General features: G+C 41.6%; 1 protein-coding gene across 1 annotated transcript in view; it reads right to left on the minus strand.

Moving 5' to 3' along the window:
* Positions 1-23,996, minus strand: part of FBXW4 (F-box and WD repeat domain containing 4) — a 78,758-nt gene that overhangs the window by 47,166 nt on the left and 7,596 nt on the right. Inside the window, exons 2-5 of the mRNA XM_053389433.1 lie at positions 17,638-17,733; positions 16,005-16,190; positions 14,722-14,854; positions 11,785-11,879 (exon numbers count right to left, since the gene is read on the minus strand). Coding sequence (XP_053245408.1) covers positions 11,785-11,879; positions 14,722-14,854; positions 16,005-16,190; positions 17,638-17,733 — 510 coding nt within the window. The remainder of the gene's footprint in view (positions 1-11,784; positions 11,880-14,721; positions 14,855-16,004; positions 16,191-17,637; positions 17,734-23,996) is intronic.

The raw sequence follows: 23,996 nt of genomic DNA on the forward strand, positions 1-23,996 counted from the left end.
TAGAAGAGCTCCGACAGGGGCTGCTTCTCCCTTCACTGCCTCCAAGAACCTCCCCTCCCTTCTTGGCGGTCAGCTGAGACCCCCACCCACTGATCGCTTTTGTCTTCTTGGCCTTTGGACACACTGGCAAGGCCCTTTATGAGACCCCAATCAAGACCCCCATGACACAGGTACCTAGTAGAGATACCAGGCCCTTTTCAAAGGAGGAACAACAAGGAAAATATGCTGAGCCCATTGTCTCCAAGCGACACTAGAGGAGATGAAAGGGACGGGCCGCCCTTTCTGCCAAGGCTGTCTGCCAATCATCCCCACTTATTAAGGTCACAATGTAGAAAATTTTGACCTACATTTAATCAAAGAGTCATTAGACCTTTATAAGCCACCTTTATAAGGGGAAGGTGGAACTATGCCACAAATACAGAGGGAAAAGACTATACCCTGATATTGTTTTTCCCAGGGGCAAGGCCAGCTGGTGCCAGCTGGTGGCCCCCTTCCTATGTAGGTGGGTCACACCTGACTGCAGGTTTACCTGGTGGCAGCAGCAGTCAGCTGGGAAGTCACCACCCAAAATTTCTCTAAATACCCTGGGAAACTGCAGTTTTGGGAGCTCCAGGACACTGTGGGAATTCAAAATAGTGGTTGCCATCAGCACCAATGGCTTCTGTCAGTATGCTGGATCGCAGCAGCCAGCTGCCTAAGGATGCCAGAAGCTGAAGCTAGGCCTGCTCAGAAGTCACTTAGCTGGAACAAGTGAACAGAGCATTCAATTAAGGTGAGGAGAAGAGTATTTCCTCAGATCTGAGCAACTGGTTCAGAAGCAAGTGAAGTCCCGTGACAACAACCAACTAGCATCTAGGGCAGGCATAGGCAAACTCGGCCCTCTAGATGTTTTTGGGACTACAACTCCCATCATCCCTAGCTAACAGGACTAGAGGTCAGGGATGATGGGAACTGTAGTCTCAAAACATCTGGAGGGCCAAGTTTGCCCATGCCTGATCTAGGCGCACATATGTAAGTCAAACGAGAGCTTGGGGTCCACACTTCTAAAGAGTTCCCAAAGTTACCCTTTGTCTCTCCTCATAGTATACAGGACATCACCACCACAGTAACTATGAAGAACATGCTATTTGCTGCACAAATCTACACTTTCAAGCAAGGCGTAAATCACTTTAGCATACACAGGAAACAATCCTCAGTCTGGTGATCTGTTGGAGGAAGAAGATTTTCCAGGAATGTGTCATCATGTACTCTCAACACTGTAGGTGAGTCATTAATATACACAGCATATAGTGAAATACATTATTATAATTATGAATGGGGGGGAAAACGTTTAACAATCTCCAAACTGAGTCAGATTCAAGGTCCTACTAGCTCAAAATTGGCATCAGTTCTTTGTGGGGTGCCCAAAGATTTCTGCTATCTTTAATAACACAGTTCATCTGTGTTATTGAGACTGATGTGTTTCTTTACATCATAGAATCATAGGATGTTACAGTTAGAAGGGACTAAGGGTCATCTATTCCAACCTTCTACAACGCAGGAATCTCAACTAAAGCACTAGAAGAGTGACTAATGTGGTGCCACAGGGTTCTGTCTTGGGCCCGGTCTTATTCAACATCTTTATCAACGACTTGGATGATGGACTCAAGGGCATCCTGATCAAATTTGCAGATGACACCAAACTGGGAGGGGTGGCTAACACCCCAGAGGACAGGATCACACTTCAAAACGACCTTGACAGATTAGAGAACTGGGCCAAAACAAACAAGATGAATTTTAACAGGGAGAAATGTAAAGTATTGCACTTGGGCAAAAAAAATGAGAGGCACAAATACAAGATGGGTGACACCTGGCTTGAGAGCACTACATGTGAAAAGGATCTAGGAGTCTTGGTTGACCACAAACTTGACATGAGCCAACAGTGTGACGCGGCAGCTAAAAAAGCCAATGCAATTCTGGGCTGCATCAATAGGAGTATAGCATCTAGATCAAGGGAAGTAATAGTGCCACTGTATTCTGCTCTGGTCAGACCTCACCTGGAGTACTGTGTCCAGTTCTGGGCACCACAGTTCAAGAAGGACACTGACAAACTGGAATGTGTCCAGAGGAGGGCAACCAAAATGGTCAAAGGCCTGGAAACGATGCCTTATGAGGAACGACTAAGGGAGCTGGGCATGTTTAGCCTGGAGAAGAGGAGGCTAAGGGGTGATATGATAGCCATGTTCAAATATATAAAAGGATGTCACATAGAGGAGGGAGAAAGGTTGTTTTCTGCTGCTCCAGAGAAGCAGACACGGAGCAATGGATCCAAACTACAAGAAAGAAGATTCCACCTAAACATTAGGAAGAACTTCCTGACAGTAAGAACTGTTCGACAGTGGAATTTGCTGCCAAGGAGTGTGGTGGAGTCTCCTTCTTTGGAGGTCTTTAAGCAGAGGCTTGACAACCATATGTCAGGAGTGCTCTGATGGTGTTTCCTGCTTGGCTGGGGGTTGGACTCGATGGCCCTTGTGGTCTCTTCCAACTCTATGATTCTATGATTCTATGATTCTATGATTCTATGATTCTATGATTTATGATAGATGGCCATTGAATCTCCAAAACCTTCAAGGAAGGAAAGTCCACCACCTCTTGTGGGACTCTGTTCCACTGTTGAACAGCTCTGTCAGAAAGTTCTTCCTGATCTTGCCGGAAAGAATCTCCTGTCTTGTAATTTGAAGCCATTGGTTTGAGTCCTACCCTACACAGCAGGAGAAAACAAGCTTGCTCCATCCTCATGTGACAGCCCTTTAGATATTTGAAGATGGCTATCATATCTCCTCTCAGTCTCCTCTTTACCAGGCTAAACATTCCCAATTCCCTCAACCATTCCTCATAAGGTTTGGTTTCTAGACCCTTGATCATCTTGGTTGCCTTCCTCTGTACACATTCCAGCTTGTCAATAACTTTCTTAAACTGTGGATCCCAAAACTGGACACAGTACTCCACTTGTGATCTGATGAAGGCAAAATAGAGCAGAACTATTACTTCCCTTAATCAGGACATTATACTTCTGTTGATGCAGCCTAAGACCCCTATATCCTTTTCAGATGTGCTATAGGCAAGCCAGATGTCCCCATCTTATATTTGTGCAGCTCTTTCTTCCTGCCTAAGTGTAGAACCTTACATTTTCCCCTGTTGATATGCGTTTTATTAGTTTTGGCCCACTTCTCCAATCTGTTAAGATCATGTGGAAACCCAATTCTGCCTTCTGCAGTATTAGCTACTATTCCGAGTTTGATGTCACCAGGGGCCGACTTTGGTCTTTCAAATTTCAGCAGTGTCCTATATGAGTCCAAAATTTGGTGCCCACGCCCCCTCACCTTCTGTTCTGCATAGTTGTGATGCCCTGTGGCACTCGCTAGGCTAAGCACCCAGTGCAGCAGAACTGGTTGCACTACCCTAAATCCACCTATGGTGTCATCTGCAAACCTGATGAGCATCCCCTCAATTACTTCTTGCAAGTCATTTATAAAGGTGTCAAACAGCAACAGGCCCAGGACAAAACTCTGTAGCACCCTACTTGTCATTTCCCCCTCAGGATTATAGGGAACTGTTGGTGAGCACTCTTTGGGTTCAGTCAGTCAACCAGCTACAAATCCACCTAACAGTCACCTGGTCTAGCCCATATTTTACCAGCTTATATGCAAGAATATCTTAGGGACTTGTCAAAAGCCTTACTGAAATCAAGATGCACTAAGTCCACAGCATTCCCCTGATCCACCAAGCTTGTAACGCTATCAAAAAAAGAAATGAGATTTATCTGGCTGCCTGGTATTAACATCCAAGCTGACTGTCTGGTAGTTTCCTGGGTCTTCCTTTTCTCCATTTTTGAAGGTGAACATTTGCCCACCTCCAGCTTGCAGAAACCTCATCTGTTCTCTAAGAATTTTCAAAGATCATAAACATAAGCTCTAAGATTAAATCTGCAAGTTCCTTTGGTATCCTTGGGTGCAGCTCATCAGGTCCTGGAGATCTGAATTCATTTAAAGTAGCCAGGTATTTCCTTACCACCAGGGTCATACAAGACACTCAGGTCCCAATCTCAGAAAGCAACACCTCAGATCCTACGTGCCTCTTAAAAGAGAGAATATCAATCTAAAAGCTTTGTCTCCAAATACCTACACAACTGTTTGTCCCAGTGCACACAAGCAGCTCTTGCTTATGAAAATGTGTTATGTAACCATGTTCCTTCATAATTGTTGAAAGCTGGAGAACAAAGATAAAGTTACTACATGAAAAACATGCCATATAAACAAGCCGTTTACATGGTCCAACATCAATTTGCCATTGCTAAAGGTGATACAGAAAGATTATACAACTGCAACAGGGCACGGAAGATAAAGCTGTTCAACAAGACTCACTCAAGGCAGACAAACAGTTGACATTATAAAAGAGCAGGGAAACCTTGCAATTCAGAGACCAATTTAGCTTTCAGAACAGGTCTTCACGGAGCCAGAATAAGAATGTGTATGTCCTGTGTCCTACATTAATCACCAGACAGGATAGTTTTAATGGCAGCCCTGCAACTCGATCCAGCTAGCACCTGCAGAGACACTGGCTGGCAGCTTTCACCTCCTTGTTACTGTAAATGCCTGAAGTTCTGATCAGGTTTCCTGGAACTGATGCAACACGTGGGCTACCAAAACAGTTTGGCCACATGACACTGCTCACTAAATGAAACTGCTTTAGAAGGCAATTGGCACCGCATGGCCTCAAAGGCCCAAGAGAAATACGGCTGCATGGCAGGTGCTTGATATCACGACTAATGTCAGATCTCTTCAAGGTTAGGATGCACTTTCCTGTATATTTCCAGATTATTTCTGCTTGAATAGGCAGCAGAAGAACAAACAAATAACTGCCTCCCCAGTATCATCTTCTGGCATGTTGTGGCTTCTACCATAATGTGATGTGGTTCTTAGGGACTCAATTAGGGTATTTTGATAGAAGAGTGCTTTGTTCTCAGTCTTTAGGAAAAAAGAGTTATGTAATATCTCTAATGTAGTAAGATATTTTGGGCTCTCAGTCTATAAGGAATAAATTCTCAGTCTACAAGTGTAAAATCCAGATAGTTATTTGCCCTAGCCCAACACATGATTCAACACATGATACGAGATTAGCACAGCATGTTTCAGACACTATTTACTGGAACATGCAACATTCCTTCCAGAACAATCCTGATCTATACTTGAGCCTTTAAAACACTTTCCACATAGTTTGCTAAGCATGCCCTAATTTGCTGTCCTGTATTGGAAATAAATTGCAGCACCAAAATGCCTGTGCAACTTATATACATCAAAGCTCAATTTCCTGCCCCCGTTTACGTTAGCTGACTCTGATATACACTCCCAACAAACTTATCCTCTCAAGAGCTCACCCACACCAGTTTTAACATATTTTGAAGCTGCCAGCAGTGCTGAGAAAGAGCATTCAAAACTTCTTTCCCACTTTCCATATACACCCTTCATCCTCACGAGTTCTTGTTTAAAGGGTGTCCAGTGCTGGTTACACCTGAGGCAATCACATACCAAATGGGCCCCAAACAAGCCTTTGAAGGGAAGAGGAAAAAAGACAAGAAACATGGACAACAACTAACTCTCTAATTGAAGGAGAAAGGCTAGCATCCTGCTGCCTGGGTACCTGTGCAGGTCTGTTGTGGATTCTCTTTGAACATTTGGCAGGTCGCTGCCCTCCCCAGAGAAAGATGAAAAAAAATAAAGCAATGATTACTATTGTAGCTGACTAGTGAGGCAGCCTTGCACGAGTCAGGCCATGAAAGGCCTAGTTGCTGAAAAACAAACCCTTAATTTAAATGTTAATGAAAGTGCTGTGGAGACATCAGAGAGTTACGTTTTTGAGGGTTTTTTCCTCTCTTTTTTGCAAAAAGCAGATATACCACCAGTAGAATTTATGGCCCCCGTTGCCTCCCCTCTTGCTATCCCTGCTTCATCAGGCAGTGAAGTTAAAAAAAAAACTAATTTTAACATTAACTCCACACTTCCACCCTGGGATGCAATTGCTAAATTATCTGCTGGCAGGACACTGATCAAAGGTGGAAAAACAAAGGCACACTGCACAGCCAAGCAAAAGTAAACAGTGGCCATGGCCCAGGAAAATTACCTTCTCCATCCCTCCCCTATGAAGTTTGAAAAATGGAGGAGAAAGATCACTGACTGGAAATGGAAACCTGCAGTCTTATGTGGGACCCCTGAACTGTAATCAATGTGACAGGAGAAACTAACACGGGCATTTTCTCCTTCACTGTGCAAAATGGTAGAAGAGATGGGTTTCTCCCCTAGCCTCACAGGAAAACCCTCTGCACCTGGTAATCGGAAATTAAAATCACAGCAGCAGCTGTACCACATAAACCTATGGAACTACATTAAAGGAGAACCTGACATTAGCTGCCAACTTCCTAATAGAATGAAGTCTCTCAGAATAGTTGTCTCCTCATTACAATGCTCTGACAAGCTCAGCAGAGAGAAGAAATTCATTTTAAATGTTTTCCCTCTAACCTGTGAGCACCGTCATTTGCTATGATGAAAGAGTATATTTTCTGAAGGGTATGAGAAAATGTGGCATCACTATCACAATCTTTAATATTCTACAACATTCCACCATTCAACAAATCTAAAGCTATTGATTTAAGCAAATAGGTTAAGAGGATCAAAACAGAAATATATAACAATATTGCTCCCATCATATGGAAAGGAGAATAAAGTTTAGCTGGAAAAATTACTGCAGTATTTAGGGGGGGAGGGGGGAATAGCTAAACAATCATCTGTAGGGAACAGCCCTGCAGTTCCACCTTAATAGTAAGCTTTAGATTATGGTCCATTTGGGGAAGCACTCAGTTCTGCAAACTGAACCACAGCTTTGCAAATCTAGCTGGGCTCTTAACAGTGCATTTGCCAACATCAATAACAAGTTAAACCTCCATTCAGATAACACACATCACTTCAGTTTCCTCACTGCAGTAGCAGAGGAAGCAGATGAACATATTGCCATTATGGAGTTAGCAGTAGCCTAGGATCATAGTGCTACAAGAGATTGGCATAACAAGAGAAGAAGATCCAACACTACTCAACGAATATGGCAAACTCTGTTGCAATGAAAAACTGCCAAACAGATTAGCTCAAAGTACTGAGGAACACACCCCATCATCAACTGGATCAGACTGCAGACAGCAGGTGGAAACAAGAAAGTGTGTCCACAGGACTTGAGGAAAGTCAAATGTGCATTCAACTTTGCCATACACAGTGTCTGGATATTGAGCACATGCTGGTATCCTAGTCATCTGTATCACAAATGTTGGGGAGGAAACCCTGAGACAAGTGCAGCCAGGATGATCTATAAGTTTTGTTGATTGTAAGATAAAAGCCAAATGAATCAAACCTACAATGTATTTTAGACTAAAGCAAAAATATTCTGTTTGCTAACAATTATTAATAATAGTGTTCGGATCCATCAGAAAGGCAATGTTTCAGCATCCTAAATATATATATATATGTAGATCAAAGGAGAAAAAGATCCTAAAGTCAGGCAAGGATACTGAATCACCCGAAAGTTAACTCTTCCCAAAGAGATGAAACATTCAGTTTAGCTTGTGGGGGGACTCACTCTTGCCCCCAAACTCACTTTCTTCTAGGATAGCGGCAACATTTTCTTGGAAGCGACAGGTTTATAGGTTAGCCGACACCTTCGCTCTGTGGAATTTTAATTAACTTCTCCCATCATTAATATGTTAAGGAGCAGAGGTTCTATTATATAGGGTCAGCCCGTGTTTCAGGCCTTGCTATATCAGCCGTCAAATTGAAGAATTAATGACGTGGCTAATCGGTTCTAATACTTGAGGGGTGGGGAGGGAAGAGAGGTGCAGTGGGATCAGCAGTCTCATAAAACAAGCCGAGTGATCCAAACCTGATTGCTGATGGAGAAGCCACTCTGCAAGCTTCCATTTATCACTCAGTGGGGGGGAAATGAAGCTAGGTAAATATTGTGACAGAGAGTGTGTGTTCACTCCAGGGAGAGAAGTCAGTGTTCTGACAAGAGGCCAGCCCTGCGGGTCATCACTTAGGAGGATAAAACAGTGTTCTGCAAGGGCTCTCCCAGTCACAGGAGCACATCCAGTGCATACTGCGTAAAGCTTAAGGGGATGAGCTCTGAAGAGGCAGGCTGAAGGCTCTTAGTGCTGGTCTATCTGATGCACATGCATTTTAAAAAACCAGACATGTCCACTGGTTCGTGCTGGCAACAGTACACCACTATGATAGTTCTTATGTTCACTAATTTAAAGGGCATTCCAAATGGTCTCCACTCAACAGTTTGGTGCTTTAAAAGGCAAGCATGTGCTCACTAATTGCCAGGGTTTGGCCCTCTGAGGTCTCCTTGGAGGAAGAGCATGTCTCCTTATGCTCAGAGAAGGAGGGAAGATACAATTCCAATGAAGGAAGAATGGCAGAAAAAAGTTAATAGAATATATAGAAATGGCAAGACTGACAAACAGAATAAGAGATCAAGATTAAAAAAAACTATGAGAGGAAGATTGGAAATGTTGTATGGCATATTTAGAGACATATTGTAAACATATTAAGAGGTTAACAATAACAGAATAAATTCAGCAGTGAAAAAAATTATTGAGCTATGAAGATGAAAATAAGATAGAGGGAGAAATTAGAATATGTAGTGGACAAGGAGTCAATAAAAATTGTGTATTTCTTTATTTGTAATGTTGTAAAATACAGTGTGAAATGAAAATGAAATTGGGGTGGGAGGAGAGTGTGTCTCCTAAGCAGATTTCAGTAACCCAGTAACCCAGAAGAGCTGTTGAATATAGACATGCCTGCTCCAAGTTTGGAGGTCCCCACACATCTGGGCTCCAAGCCAGCCGTCAAGCAACACCCACATTTCACCCAGGGCCATATGAGAAGAGGAGATGGTGAGCAACACAAGAGATTTGGGAGCATACCAGCGTTACCAGATAGCTGCATGTGAGGTTACTTAGGAAGAGAGGGAAAAGGTGGAAGCACCTGCCTGAATCAGGGCCTGGCTGAGAGCCAGGAAAGGAATGAGCACCCAGCTCCTAATCTGAACAGCGTCATCACTAAAGCAACAGCTCCAGCCTTCCTGAACTGAGGGAATGAACACGAAATTCAAGCAATTGATGTGAACCAGTAAAGGACAACAAGGTCAAGCTACTCCATGCCTTGGTAACTTCCAAACAGGATTATTGTGATGTGCTCTACGTGGGGCTACTTTTGAAGACGACTTGGAAACTTCAGCTGGTTCAAAATGCAGCAGCCAGACTGCTGAGGTTCCCTTAGAATGCATACAAGAGGCCTAATTCAAGGTGCTCACATTAGTGTTCAAAGCCCTAAATGACTTAGGTTTCAAATATCTTAAATACCACCTCCTTCCCCACAAACCCTCACGGGTGTTAACAGAAGGGGCCCTCTTGGTAATTCCACCACCCTCAGAGGTTTGAGGGGTGGTGCCCCAGGAGAAGGCCTTCCCCATAAAAGATTCCTTTCTTTACCCTAGCCTTTGACACTAGAGATTATGTTGTTGTTGTTGTTGTTGTTGTTGTTGTTGTTGTTGTTGTTGTTGTTGTTGTTCCACCATTCATCCATAGTTCTCAGTACCCATCCTATTCCTATGACTGTAATTTGATTTCACTGCTTTTAATAAACTGAGACTGAATACTGATGACTACGATGATATACACAAGAGAGGGAGAACCAGTCATCACAACAGGACAATGTTCAACTTAGCATAATTGGATGCTTTGATTCTCAACAGCCTAATGCAAGGTTCCAAAAGCTTATGAAAAAACTAGGCTCTGCTTCAAATGTAAGACAAGTTTGCCACAGAAAAGCTCATTGTAATTCAGAACAGAAAATGAGCTTCCTCAAAGAATAACTACCTTGCTGCAGGCTGCTTTTGAGGTTAAATACCTCAAAATAAAAGTTGAGTCAGGGTACAAAGCGCTTCCAAATCTTCAAGATACAAGGCACTGCTCAAGCCTTGTGTGGTTCAGTTTTGTGACTTTCGTATACAATTGTAACTTATGACCAACATTCAGTTCTTAACATTAGCAGAGTAGCAATATGATTACAAAATAACTCATTGGAACAGTTTAATTTCCTCTGTGTATCTTTCCCCAACACATCAGATTTTGTTCACAGATGCCCAGCTGTGACAAGAACAGTAGCCAGAAGATACTCCCATGTGTTTTAATGACTCTTATCAACATTCCCACAGAAAATGAGTGGTTCTCTGGTGCCCCAATGGTACAGAGCAGCTTCAGGGAATCTGCAAGTTCTTATGTACAGATACCTTTTTCATTCTGCAGCATCAACAGAAGAGGCTGTCTGAAATAGAACCAAACTATGGACTTTGGCAATAGAGCATGCACAACAGAATCTGCTTTGCATTTTGCTTTTTTCATTGCCAGGGGACCAGCACTGAATAAGTTTCAAATAGGAAATACATATGTACAATGTATCAAAATGAAATTTGCTTATTTTTACAGTATTCTCAGGAACTCTGAGGTCAAGTGCCATAAACACAGTCTCAGTTTAAAATATGGTTCTCTATCTTCCAACAGCACTTGAGTATGCTGCACTTAAAGGAAGAGCAGATTTTTCTCATTCCAATCCTTCCATGGATTGGTTGTAGCTACGGTAATTGTAAATCCCACCTATCTTCCAATTGTATAGGGATTTTCTATTAATTAGTTTTGGAATTAGTATGCAGAATGAACTGTTTGAACTTGCTGCAGTTTTCTGTTTCTTCAGTTCCTTGGACTGGTGATTCACCATGAGCAATTCTATGTATTAACATATCACACAGGGGGTGGAGGGTGGGATAGTATGATCATATCTATAGTATGTTTCATGGCAAAGGCCATGTTACTAGATAATGACTAACTTGCTACAGCTAGCCTGTAACCACTCTAAGCCTTCTTTCTCTTGAATCTTCTGAGCAAAACACTGTATTTTGTACTTAAGCAAAAGCAATACTGTACAGTACTTTGCAGATTGTAATTGTGATATGGAATGTGGTTGTACAAGTAGCAACAATTGGATACAGCTTGTGACACAGCGGTGAGTGACAGAACTACTCCCATGCTCAATCACATTCCATTAGTTGCAATTAAGTTGCTTTGAGCGTGTACAGATCCCCACTGCATAATGCAGAAAGGCAAGGAAAAGATTAAAAATCAGCCAACAGCCGAAAAGCTAACCCTCGTCCCCTCCCACAAAAAAGTGCAACTTACTTTTTATGCTTTCATATGCATAGAGGATATAATGTTGCTCTTGCCAAAGTGGCACTTGCAAGGGTATTGTGCAAGTGTAAGCTTTGGGTGAAGAGAAAAAAAAGAGAAAACTAAAGATCCTTATGCAGAAAGTATTTGGTACAATATCTAAGTCAGGGCACCCCTTGACTTCACCCATACAGACCAGAGTATTCTGCAAGTTCAAACTTCTTTTTTATAGAACCCAAACGGCAAAAGAAATAGAAGGAAGTGCTCTGGATTCCACAAAAAATATAGAGTATTCTTATCTACCTAATTTACTGTTTCTACACAAAAAGGGTTTTGAGTCACAGAACTGATGATACTTAAATGCTGAGTTCTAGACCTCCTGAATACTTGGTATAATAGGGAACTTTTTAGACCTAAAGAAAAACCAGATTTAACATGAGGTGTGCATACATTCAAATGGAATTTTTATATCTTGTTACCTTGATAATGGACTAATGGCAATGGACCAGACCCGGTCTTCAGTCTGTATGGTGTGTAAACACTGCCCAGCTCTGCCTGGTGATAAGGACCAAACCTAGAGAGAGAGAAAGCGCAAATGAACACCACACAACAAAAAAGTGCAAGATAAAAGTGTTAACAGCAGCTGTGTTTGGAAACAATCCCTCACAAAGAAATCTTGGGAGCACAATTTGAAATTAGCAGAGTAAACTTAAATCAACTTCTTTACCCCTGCGATATTTTGACTGCATGCTTTCTAAGCAAAGAAATGATAGAAGAGATTACTAGCAGCTTCTGTCCAAATCAGTCCCAGTTCCGGTGCTAAAAGCAGAGAACAATAATCTGAAATGCATCTGCTCAAATTATGTTGAAGGTCTGCATGTCAGAACAAATTTAGATTTTATCTCATCTTTATTCTTCTGGTTCCTTGTCTGGGCAAATCCTTAAAGCCTTCTCTCCAAGTTTGTTGCAAAACAATAGAAACACATGGAGAATGGGGCAGTCTAATTTCCCGTGCAGTGCCCCCTTCTGTACTAATTGTTAAAAATGCTCAAATCCCTTAATGCACATTCACACTTTGATAATACTTGTTCTCCCACAATACATGTTGTTTATTACCAGGGTAAAGTGACTTGTTTATGAGCTTTCAGAAATCTGTTACTGACATACTGAATAAAGCTTAAGCTTGTGTTCCTGACATCCTTTTGAATACCATCATTTCTTTCCTCTACCCCCAACAAATTCATCTCCCATTTTCTGGATCCTGAGATTTTGGTTTCTGATTCCCTCTCCAACTATCCCCCAATGTCTTAAGGGAATTCAAAGCTGGGAGTGTTGTATTTGTTTGTTTGTTGATAATGCTCAGGATTGCAGGCTATTCGGTGTCAGAGGGGAATTTGGCACCTAGTGTCAGCAAAAGCAGCAGAAAAGTTGAGCTCTTTTAATGCACCCCTATCTCATACAGGTTAAAAATATTGCTGGGAGCATGCTATCTGGTGCCTATCAATGAGGAATGTGCATTAGCAGCTACTCAAAGCTCAGCCCTAATCAACACTCACTATCCCTCCAATGCACTTACAGTTCCCATTAGAGACCTACTAGGGATTCCCTTCTAGCTAGGAGTCAACACAAGGAAAATGTCACTTGGTAAAAATAAAAGCAAATTCCCTGCTCATAAGGATCAGGCTGGAAGAGTGTTAGGTGAGCCAGATTCCATTTCTGGGGTTTTTAAAAAAAGACAATGAGCACAATTAAAGAGGAATTCCCTTTGACTTTGAGGATTTTGCCCTCAAGGTCACAAGATTCCAGTGGCAGGGCATCAAAGAATCCCACATAATGGATAGTTTAATTCAGTGTGATTGAAATTCAGAAACTGAGCTACTTTTCCATTCAGACCTCAGCCTGATGGGCCACAACAGGAGCACTGTTGAACATACAGTAAAATATTAAGAAATGTGTTCCCAAATGCATGTTTGGGTTAAAAGTAGGTCCTGGGTTTGAGAAGGTTGAAGATACCAGCTGTAGAAGTTCCAGCATTTTATTGTTCTCATAGGTAGGAAGTATAGATTCACAGAATCATAGAAGAATCATAGAGTTGGAAGGGATACCAAGGGTCATCTAGTCCTACCCCCTGCAATGCAGGAATCTCAACTAAAGCATATATCACAGATGGCCATTCAACCTCTGCTTAAAAACCTCCAAGGAAGCAAACAGCTGACAATAAACAATGAGTCATAATACAAATAACGTAAACAGCAAATAGAGCATTTTTGCTACTGGTTGACACTTTTGAAACACTTCACATTCTTCTGCTGCTGTTCAGCCTATCCTCTTAGTGGATTTCTTCTGACTCTCCAAATTGTCAGAACCATTTGGCCAGTGCCAGAACCATTTGGTCAGTGCCCCATAAGGAAACTATCAGTTAAGACACAGTCTGCTGGCTGCTTGGGTGGGAATTGCTGCATGCAAAAGGCTATGCTCATTGAAAGCAGCTCTAGAGATAACCCAGATCCAGATCTTAAACTAAGAGTAGGGAGCGTAGGACTGTTCACTGAAGCTGGACTAATCCTGGTCACTACCCCAAAGAATGTTCTTCCATCGTAAGGGTAATGTCAGGGGAAGAAAAACACTAAATCCCTCTACATGTGTTCTCTCTGACAGCTTGCCACCCCAAACCTCAATAAATAAAAGCTCATGAAAAAATAAGCTGTTGCTCCACATCACTGTTAGCACAACTAAATTTCTAGCTAAAACACACACATACACACACACACACACAACCTTGCACCTCCCCATTTCTCTCTAGGAAAATAAAAATATGACTCAGACAGTGAAAACTTTGGCTCTCAACAAGGGCCAGAAACCATATGACCCTCTAAATGTTGTTGAAATCCACCTTCAAGGATTATGGGAATTGTAGTCTTTCATCATCTGGAGGGCCACAGGTTCCCAACACATGCTCTAAACTAAGCATGTATGCTCTTTCAGCCCTAGAATCTTATAAAGGAAGGAAGAAATGGCTGTATAAATATTCTGTCCTCCAGGGGATCCTGAACCCCACTCAATTCAACAAAAGAACTAACAGACAGAAGCCTTAAAGGGCAATGGAACCAGGACTCTGTAATCTGATTTTTGACTGTCATAAATCTCAGCAGGCCTATATAATGTCTGTGTCACAAGAGAAATGTAGCTAGTTACTCCACTTTGGGCAGGTGGCTCTGAGATACATGTCTGAAACATTTGAGATAAACTTGTATAGATGTAAGAAAATCCCGGAAATGGGCAGCAATGAAGCTGAAAATTTTGTTTAACTGTTAATCCAATAGAGAGGAATGAGAACAGTATTCCCCCATTCCATCTTCCAATTTTCTTTTCATACACACACTCTTATAAGTATAAAGCAAAACATACACACTCACCTTTGCTGTTCTGTCCCGTGAACCACTCACAACGATAGCTCCTTGACAATCCACACAGTTCACTTCCTGTTCATGCCCCAAGAACTTGAAGCTGAAGGAGCCATTCAGCTTATGAAGGACAATATTGCCATCTCTGAAAAACAAAACCACAGTGAAGAAGGTGCATCTCCTTGGAACAAATGCCACAAGGCAAATGGCATGAGAGCTTCTCATATCCAAAACTACTCTCCTTCACTGAGGGTCAATTTACTGAATTCTGCTTCAGATTATCCCTGCCAATGAGAGCATGATGTAGAAGTGCTCTTCATGCTCTAGCTGGAGATATACCAGCACAATAGTAGTTTCATTTCCTAAATACAACACATTATCTACACATACATTCAGCCCAGCACATGCAGACAGGAGAGATCTCACCTCTGAGACCAACAGGTCTTGAAAACCCCTAGGTACAACAATGATAGAAACTGATGCAAAGTTGCCCTTTCATTTCATTTATTTCAAAAACTAGTATACAGAGATATTCAGGAAGTCTTTATCTAATACAGCATACACATTCTATACTTAATTTGCCACTGAAGGCTGTGCAGACAACAAAGGACTTGCTCACATGTCCTAAAAGGTTTCTTTGGCAAATCCATGACCCCCACATGGCAAATGAACAAAGCACACACATGGTTTAACAGTCTTGGTCACAGTCTTGCAATAGGACAGGCCTGGGGAGGGCTGTTTGTATATGCCATACTAAAAAAGAAATACAAGCTGTGATTAAGCAACCCATACTCCGTACCAAGAGAAGCTGAATTTAGCCACATGCATAAATTATGCAAACTGAGCAAAAATCCATAATCTCTTATTTTGCATAAATTATTCCACATTTTTTGATAGCCAAGGCTATGCAGGCCACAGAAGCTCCAACTGCAACCACTGGAAATCTGTTTCAGTCAACCTTCAGTTTTTGATCATATCCTTGCAGCTGTAAGGGCCAGAAGCCTGCCCTTTAAGAGTAAAATAAAAGAAAGCTTAAATTCTCAGTAAACTGAATTTTGTTGCCCCATATAACATTTCACACTTCTGCAGAATCACAGCATGTACACCACCCTGCCATGGGGACTGATTTGCCCAGTGATCCCCAAACAGGGATCCTTTAAATAAAAGTCAGTCACGCAATGCAGGAGCTCTGAAAGTCAGTTCTTCCAGTTCTTGTTCAAGTGCACCCATAAACCAATGTTGGACGCTCAACTACCATCACCCTCCTTCTTATTTCCCTATAACAAAGAGCTTACCCTCCTCCACTGACAATATGGCCATTAGCAAGCACAAAGCGGCACACGTCCTCCTGGTGGCCAGAGAAGACTGCTTGGGAACAGTGTTGCAAGCTGGTACCATTGGGATGGAGCCAATAAACTTGAATGTCTTCTGCCTGGGATAGGTAGAGGTAGTCATCATCTAGCTGCATCCAGGGCATTAAACTGGAGGGGCAATATATTAAAATATTAGAAACTATGCTGACAGTTGACAAACATCCTAAACTCTTAATTATTATGGAACTTCAGGCCTTTCTAAATGCTTTTAAAGAATCCCATGATATATTTGTACTAACTTTAACCCAACCACCAAAGCCCATAGAATATATAGCCTTGCTGTGGGGAGGTATCTCCCTGTTTGGCAAAGCTGTAAGAAAATATACAGAAGAAAATGTGACACACACACCCAAGTACTGCCCCTCCATCTTAAACTGTGATTTTAAACTGATGGTGCTATTTTACTGCTGATGTGCAGCGAAAGCTTTTACTTTTGCTTTTATGTGATTTATGGTTTTACCTTTTTTATGATTATATTTGTTAACTGTCTTTGGAAAGGGGTTTTCCCTAAAAGCAGGACAAAAATATATTGTTTGTTTGCGTTTTATACCGCCCTTCGCCCAAAGATCACAGCGTGGCTCACAACATTAATAATATTATTATTATCATTGTAATCCAAAGACTTGGAATCAAACAATCCTCAAATAATTATTATTGAAAAATATTATGTTAATAAGTGATCCATGTAAAAGCAGGCAGTTCTTTGGAGAGCTGGAAACTTTGGTGATGTTTAGCATTTTAAAAAATCAGAGACTGGATATTGTCTTCCCTGCTCACCCCGTATGCTACTTAATTCCCCCCCCGCCACACACACACACACTCTAATTTAAGTAGCATATAGTGAGGAAGGGGAGAACACTCAGCTCAAAAGATAGAAAAATAATAAAATTCAATGCATGGAAATCAAAGAATGGTCTAGGCATGAAAGGTGGCAACTCATCCCCAGTGGCATCTCAGGTTCCTCAATGTTCTTGCACTAGCTGGGAGGAAAACAATTTTTCCAGCGACACAATCTGCCATTTTAGCACTGGGACAATGCAATTCCCTCACAATATGAGCACTATATTGAGGAGGAAAGATGCAAAAACTTTCCTGAACCAAATGAGTAACAACTTGGTATTTGCTGGGTATGGGTAGAGATGGGGAGGAAGCATTTAATCCTTTTGGAACTAAGAGGAAAGAGAAGCAATTTATCAGCAGCAACTTTAAACACTCCTGTTTAAAGTTAGCTGATTCACCACTTTCTGCTTGTAGATATTCTTCCTGCATAGTAGCCAGCAGCTTGGACACTGAGCTTTCAATGATAATTTGAGAATAAGACTTGACACACAGAGCATTTTGGTATGATAGTACTGGCAAATGAAAGCAGGTTACAGAGAAAGCAGCATCAACAGCTACCCAATCTCAGAATGCCAAAAGGTAAAGAGGCTCAAACACTGTGTAACCAAAGAGATGCAAGAGCTGAACAGAGACAAAAAATGGGATGAACTCCCAAAGACAGAGAGAATTCTAGATGAAAATCATGGGGCAGGAGAAAAGAGAAGGAACCACTTGCTTGCGCTTCCATCTGAGGAGTGGGATTTTCCGGCAGCGTCCACGCCTCCAGTTCTGAGAAACCTTGACCCTTTCCTTCACTGGAACACCAGCCACTCTGCAGGGAAAGAGTAATTAGAGAAAAGTCAGGGCTTGGTAGGACTCCATCAGCTTACTGACATAACAGAAAGGAACTAGATGACTCCATCACTATCCCAGTGCTTGAAGGAAGAAGGGAGATAACATTTGCCAACCAATGCCATTGTAGTATTGCTGAAAGCTACCAGAAGTAGAACTACATCAACTTGAGCAATTTTCAGTTCTCAACACTCTTTTTTCCATCATGTTTTTATGCCTCCTTAAATCATTAAAATTATGACCTGCTAGTTTATATTTTGAGTATGTTAGGAATTATAAACCAGATCATGATAGATCCAAGTCATAACTATACTGCCACAGACTAGTTTTGCTATAGATCTCAAGAAGACAACTGCATAATAATTGTCCCAGCAAAAGAAAAACATCCAGGAATGAAAAAATATACGTCTTTCCTCATGCAGACAATTACAGATTTGAAATTACAGGAGGGCAAAATTTTGCTAAAATTGCTAAATGAACATATGAATCAAAACAGCAACCCAGACCAACCTTCCAAAAAATTATGCTCTGTCAGAGAAGGCTTAGAGGACATGCTACTCAGGAAGGTTGACAAAAGCTTTATTTTCTCTCTTAAGCAAGAGCAGAACAACAAAAGGAAAGACTGAACATCGCTGAGATACAATCACGTTAAGTGCCACCTAGTGACTAATCTATATAATGGCATTATCCATACATCCAATTCCTCAACAGATTTACCTTTCAAATAAAGTCATTGTCAACTTCCTTTTAGCAATGAAGGCTGTAACTCTATGCACTTTTACTTGACAGTAAACTTCATTAATGTAATGGAACTTGCTATGGCACAAACCTACACAGGACTACAATGTAAAATGTATTTTCCATTTTAATTATTTCACATGAGGTAATGTACCAAACGCTCTGCTGAAATACGAAACAAATCAAGATATTGATTCCCATTTTTTAAAAATCCTTTATTACATCACTATATTTAGTGTGCCAGTAGTTCAGTTACACTTCCACTTGCAGCGCTGGCACATACCCTGCACTTCCAAATTTTGAAAAGCTCATTCCAAAAAGAAAACCAAGCCAGAATTTTTCTCCCCACATTCCAGAGCCAAAGCAAATAGTTGTTTTTTTCTCATTTCAAAGTATGTGACTTGCAATGAAACTTCACACACAAGGGCATGAGCCCAAAAGAAACGTGGAAGGTGGAAGTTACCAACTAGTCCAGGTGCAAAGCCAGCAAGGTAGTACTACCAACCCACTTCATCTCTGAAATTAGGCACAAACATGATCACTCAGGGAGGCCAAGGAGGTTTTATTTTAACACTACCAAGAGCTAGAGTCTAAATTTAGCAGCCGGTGAACTGATAAAGCAAATAAAGAGAATCCTCTAAGAGCTCGGCATGAAAGAAAGCTACTTTAAGCAGGCATGTGCAACAGTGGGAGGAACAAAACTGCAGGAATGCTTTTGTCCTGGCTTTGTGCATTCCAGCACCAGGCTCACGGGCACCAACCGTTCAAATGCACGGCAGGTAACAGCACAAGAGCTATTGTGGCTGTTTATTATTAACACAAACGTGGAAAGGATTTCTGTTCTCATGGAACTAGAAAGGTGAGTTCAGGCTAGTTAGCTAGTGACCACTTCAGTGGGGTAGCCTAAGCAGGTGTAACGGCATTTGTTCACATTCCATCCATTACCCTTTCCTTGCCCTTTCTTACCTCCCTCTGCTGTCGACCAGTGTTGAGATTTGTATTGTAAGATCTCTGTAGCAGATACTTCTTTTTCCCTTATGTTACTCTTTACCCAGTACTAAATCTTCCTTTTGATTCAAGGAAAGAATCAGGGGCACGTTTATAATGGGCTTTTGATTTTTCTTCATTTTAGCTGCAGCTTGAAGTTTCAAATGTCAGGTGCAAGAAAGGTGGGCATGGTTTCCCCTAAAAGTCCTGAAATGTCAGTCTCCAGGGACTGGCAGGCCGAATAAGGCCTGTGGACTGGAGGTTTCCCCACTCCTGCTATACCATAAAAGCACTAATGTACATTTTGAAGGTACAGTATAAGTAAGTATAAAACTCCATTGTTGCCTGCAGCAGCACTGTCCATATGTAGGCAGCTGGAGCGTAAGGATTTATTACAAGACCCTTTATTACTGTTGTAAATTTCCCCATCCCATGTAACTCAGCCAAACCCCTTCTGTTTCACCGTCATGAAGTTGACCTTTAAAGGGGAAAGACCACAATACTAGAGGTTACCTTAAATTCCATAAAGTCTTCTGGACTAGTAAAATTAGGTACTAAATGAGGCCAATTCTGATATAAATGTGGGTTAACTTATAGACAGACCCAGTAGCAAACAGCAATGGCTGAGAGCACTCTACTCTTCTGCTCTCAACAGGAAACCACTCTTGCTTGCTTACATGGACCACTACCCAGCACACAGCTACGGGTACATAAAGGTGCATTCCTATGCTCAATTACCTGAGAGTAAACCCACTGAATGGGGTTTCCTTCTGAGCAGACATGCATATAATTGCACTGTATGTCCCACCAAATCTATGGAGCTTAATTGCAGCTAACTCTGTGCTGGATGGTAACCTCCAAAAGGACAAATAGATACCAACTGCCTTCCCATGGCATTTCCCCTTACACTGGAAATGCAAGACTATAGCAAGCACTGTCTCTAAGAAAATCACAGCAGTAAGCTAACCCTTAAGGATAGCAGTAGAAACATGAACCATGTTCTGCCCCCAAACAACAAAAAAAGAAGTCTGCAATTGGAGATTTGCTAGCAATTCCATCCATCAAACATGAGACTGAATAGAAGATGTCTAGTTCCCCATTAGCGGTGGGGGCTAACAAAGAAGAAAGCTCTTTTCATGCATCAGTGGATAGAACTAAAAAAACATGAGGCACAGAAGAGATTTAAAACAATGGGTGAAGTAAGGTGCTGCTTTTAAACAGTTTCTTTTCCTATCCTAATAAGCTGTGCTAGAACAAGTGATACTAGAGGGATATTAATCACTGGCTACTGAAGGACTTGAAGTTCCCTGCAACTCAAACCAGAATAGTTGCCCCAGCAATAAAAGTATTTTTAATACTGACTTAACAATATTGTTTTAATAAAGACAATTAAGTTTAGATCCTGTTGGGCCGTGAAGTTTTTCCATCAATTTTTAGGAGCATGGGAAGTTCGCCTTGTATCAGTTCAAACCTGCCACGTATTCCTATGTATTTTAAGCAATTATCACCTAAACATTGACTTTAATTACTTTTAACACAAAGAGAGGCTTCGCTGGGGAATCCTATACAAGTCTACTAAGTAGTAAGTCCCACTTTGTTCAATGAGGTTTACTCCCAAGCATAGGAGCCAACTCCTAGGGCCTGAGGTCCCTTTGCCCCCCCCCCGTAAAATATTTGAGGGGGCCACTCCCCGCAAAGTTTATGGACACTGCTATTCAAATGGTGTGTGCGTGCTGTGTCATGTGATTGGTTGGGGTTTACCTGCCCCCCCAAAAAACCATTTTATTCAATGTGGGCATCCCTGCTCCCCAGGATGTATGTTTAGGATTGTGGGTTTATTTATTTACTTATTGATACTTTGTTAACTAAATGGGATGCGGGTGGCACTGTGGGTTAAACCGCAGAGCTTAAGACTTGCCAATCAGAAGGTCGGCGGTTCAAATCCCCGTGATGGGGTGAGCTCCCGTTGCTCGGTCCCTGCTCCTGCCAACCTAGCAGTTCGAAAGCACGTCAAAGTGCAAGTAGATAAATAGGTACCGCTCCGGCGGGAAGGTAAACGGCGTTTCTGTGTGCTGCTCTGGTTCGCCAGAAGCGGCTTAGTCATGCTGGCCACATTACCCGGAAGCTGTACGCCGGCTCCCTCGGCCAATAAAGTGAGATGAGCGCCGCAACCCCAGAGTCGGTCAGGACTGGACCTAATGGTCAGGGGTCCCTTTACCTTTACCTTACTTTGTTAACTGAGTTAACAATTACTTTAAAAAATAACACATGTAGAATTTCTCCATCAATGTAATGTCTGAAACTATTAAACATGAAGTTTGATAAGATACATAGCAGAAGAAACAAGAGCAAGTGCACCAAGGAGTGCAACTATTCTTCTTGACCATCCCTCTCTGTTCTTGATGACCTGTATTGTTTAAAAAATGACAAAGCACCCCTAAGGAGAAAAAAATATCCCTTTAAACAAACATCTCTTATAGCTGTTAATGCATGGGAGAATCTCTAACCTGGCCCTGAGGCCTAGCCAGACTCTAGTATTCCCAGCTCTCTTTCCATCGCCTGGGGCTCTCTCCCCCCCCCCAATCTCCCTCCCTTTTCCGGTACTTTGTCACCATTATAATTTGACTGCATTCCTGGGCATGTGACCCACTTTAAACAAAAACACACAGAGATTGCCATCACCTAAGAATCTCGTTTTTTACAATCAGGAAAAGAGACTAGAGGGTCGGTTTGCAGTCTCTGCGCTTTACCTCCTACTCTGGACCAAAATGGCAAAAAAACTATGTCCACTGAAAGTATGAGGAAGAATTCCCACTTTAAATGCTGATGTTTTGCAAGAATGTCTTGGACCGGGTATTAACTTCCAGTTCATGTCTGAAATCTAAATGCCCATGGATTCAGATTGAGTTCTAATTGTTTTATTTATTTGCTTGGAAATTTATATCAGACCCCACAGCAAATTGTCAGGGAAACCCAGGGCAATAGCAAGACAGTCTGGGTGTGGGGTTTAAAAACAGCATAAAACCACAAATAAATACAAAAATCAGATTTGAAGTTAAAATAAATCAAAAGGCATGAGAAAATGAAAAAAGTGCCAAAATGGCTGTGGTAGGCACCAGGTAAACATCTGGGAAGAGCATTCCATAAGCATTCTGTATTGACACAGAAAAGACCTTTTCCTTTGTAACCTGCCACAGCTTACCCAGCAACAAAGCTCATCAAGGGCCTCCAATGAAGATCTTAGGTCCCAAGTGGGCACATATAGAGACAGGTGACCCTTTAGGTATCCTGATCCCGAGCCTTCAAGTTGTGCCTGGAAATGGATCAGGAGCAACTGTAATTGGCGAAGCACTAGTGTAATTTGCTTACTTAGAACCTTTACAGTGGCAGCTCCCCAAATGTAGAACTCTCTCCCAAAGCAAATTAGACAGGCTCCTTCTCTCCTGTCCTTTAGACAAGAGGTTGAGACATTTTTGCTCTGCCGTATTTTCTTCAACTCTTTTATTGTGGTTTTTTAACTGCACTGATATTTGATTATTTCAAATAATATTTTTTTTTTGCTCTTCTCAGAGCCAAAAGTCAGTATAAGCACCAGTGTGAGGCCATTTTGTGGACACTGCAATAAACCATAGTTTCTCGTGCTAAGAACAAGCCAGAAAACCCTTTCACGTTCCTCCCCAAACACGACTGCAAAAATGAGGTAAGAAACTTTCACTTCTATTTTGATTAACCACAGTTTAGTGTTACATCCAAACTCTAAACAGTGGGTAATCTTAAGTGTTGTTTGCTGAAACAAGCCATGATTAGATTAACTACTGTTTCTTGGTTTCAGATGAAACAACCACAGTTTAGAAAAAAACTGAGGCTTCCAATCCTCTTTTTACAGTCATTGCAAAGGATAAGAGAAGGGAATGGTGTGTGAGCTCCAAAATCACTGCAGTTTGTTCCTATCATGACAAACCATGATTTACTGTGACATCCAAGCCAGCTCTACAAACCTTTTATTGAATCTACTTCCACTAGGGAATGCGCCAGCTTTTCAGATTTAAAGGATTGCGTGCACATGCCCACCAGCAAAAGCTGACTTGGAAGTTATTACTATACACTGCCTCCTTCCTCCTATGGTGCTAACACAACAAATAAGCCTAAACCTAGTAAAGCACCATTTTAGGATGCTTACAGAGACAGGATTGTACTTGAACCAAATAGGAGCGCTGGCCCTCTATGCCCTCAGGCATCATGCTGTCCACATTATGAAGAGACAGGAGCTTTCTTATCTACCATTTATCCACTCTGTCACTCTGAAGAGCTACCAATCTAGCTCAGAAATATTTCTTTTTCTTTATTTTCCTAGAATCCATGTTTAAGCAGTCTAGTTCAGATGTCCTAAACTGGTAAAAACGTAGGAGGGGAAAGCAATGCAGAGGACATAGTACACAGACACAAGATTTAATGTTAATGTTCCACTTTTAAGCTATAGATTTCTTGTGTTAGAATCTGAAGCAACGTGTAAGAAAT

Source organism: Podarcis raffonei, chromosome 5 (assembly GCF_027172205.1).
Source record: "Podarcis raffonei isolate rPodRaf1 chromosome 5, rPodRaf1.pri, whole genome shotgun sequence".
NCBI lineage: Eukaryota > Metazoa > Chordata > Lepidosauria > Squamata > Lacertidae > Podarcis > Podarcis raffonei.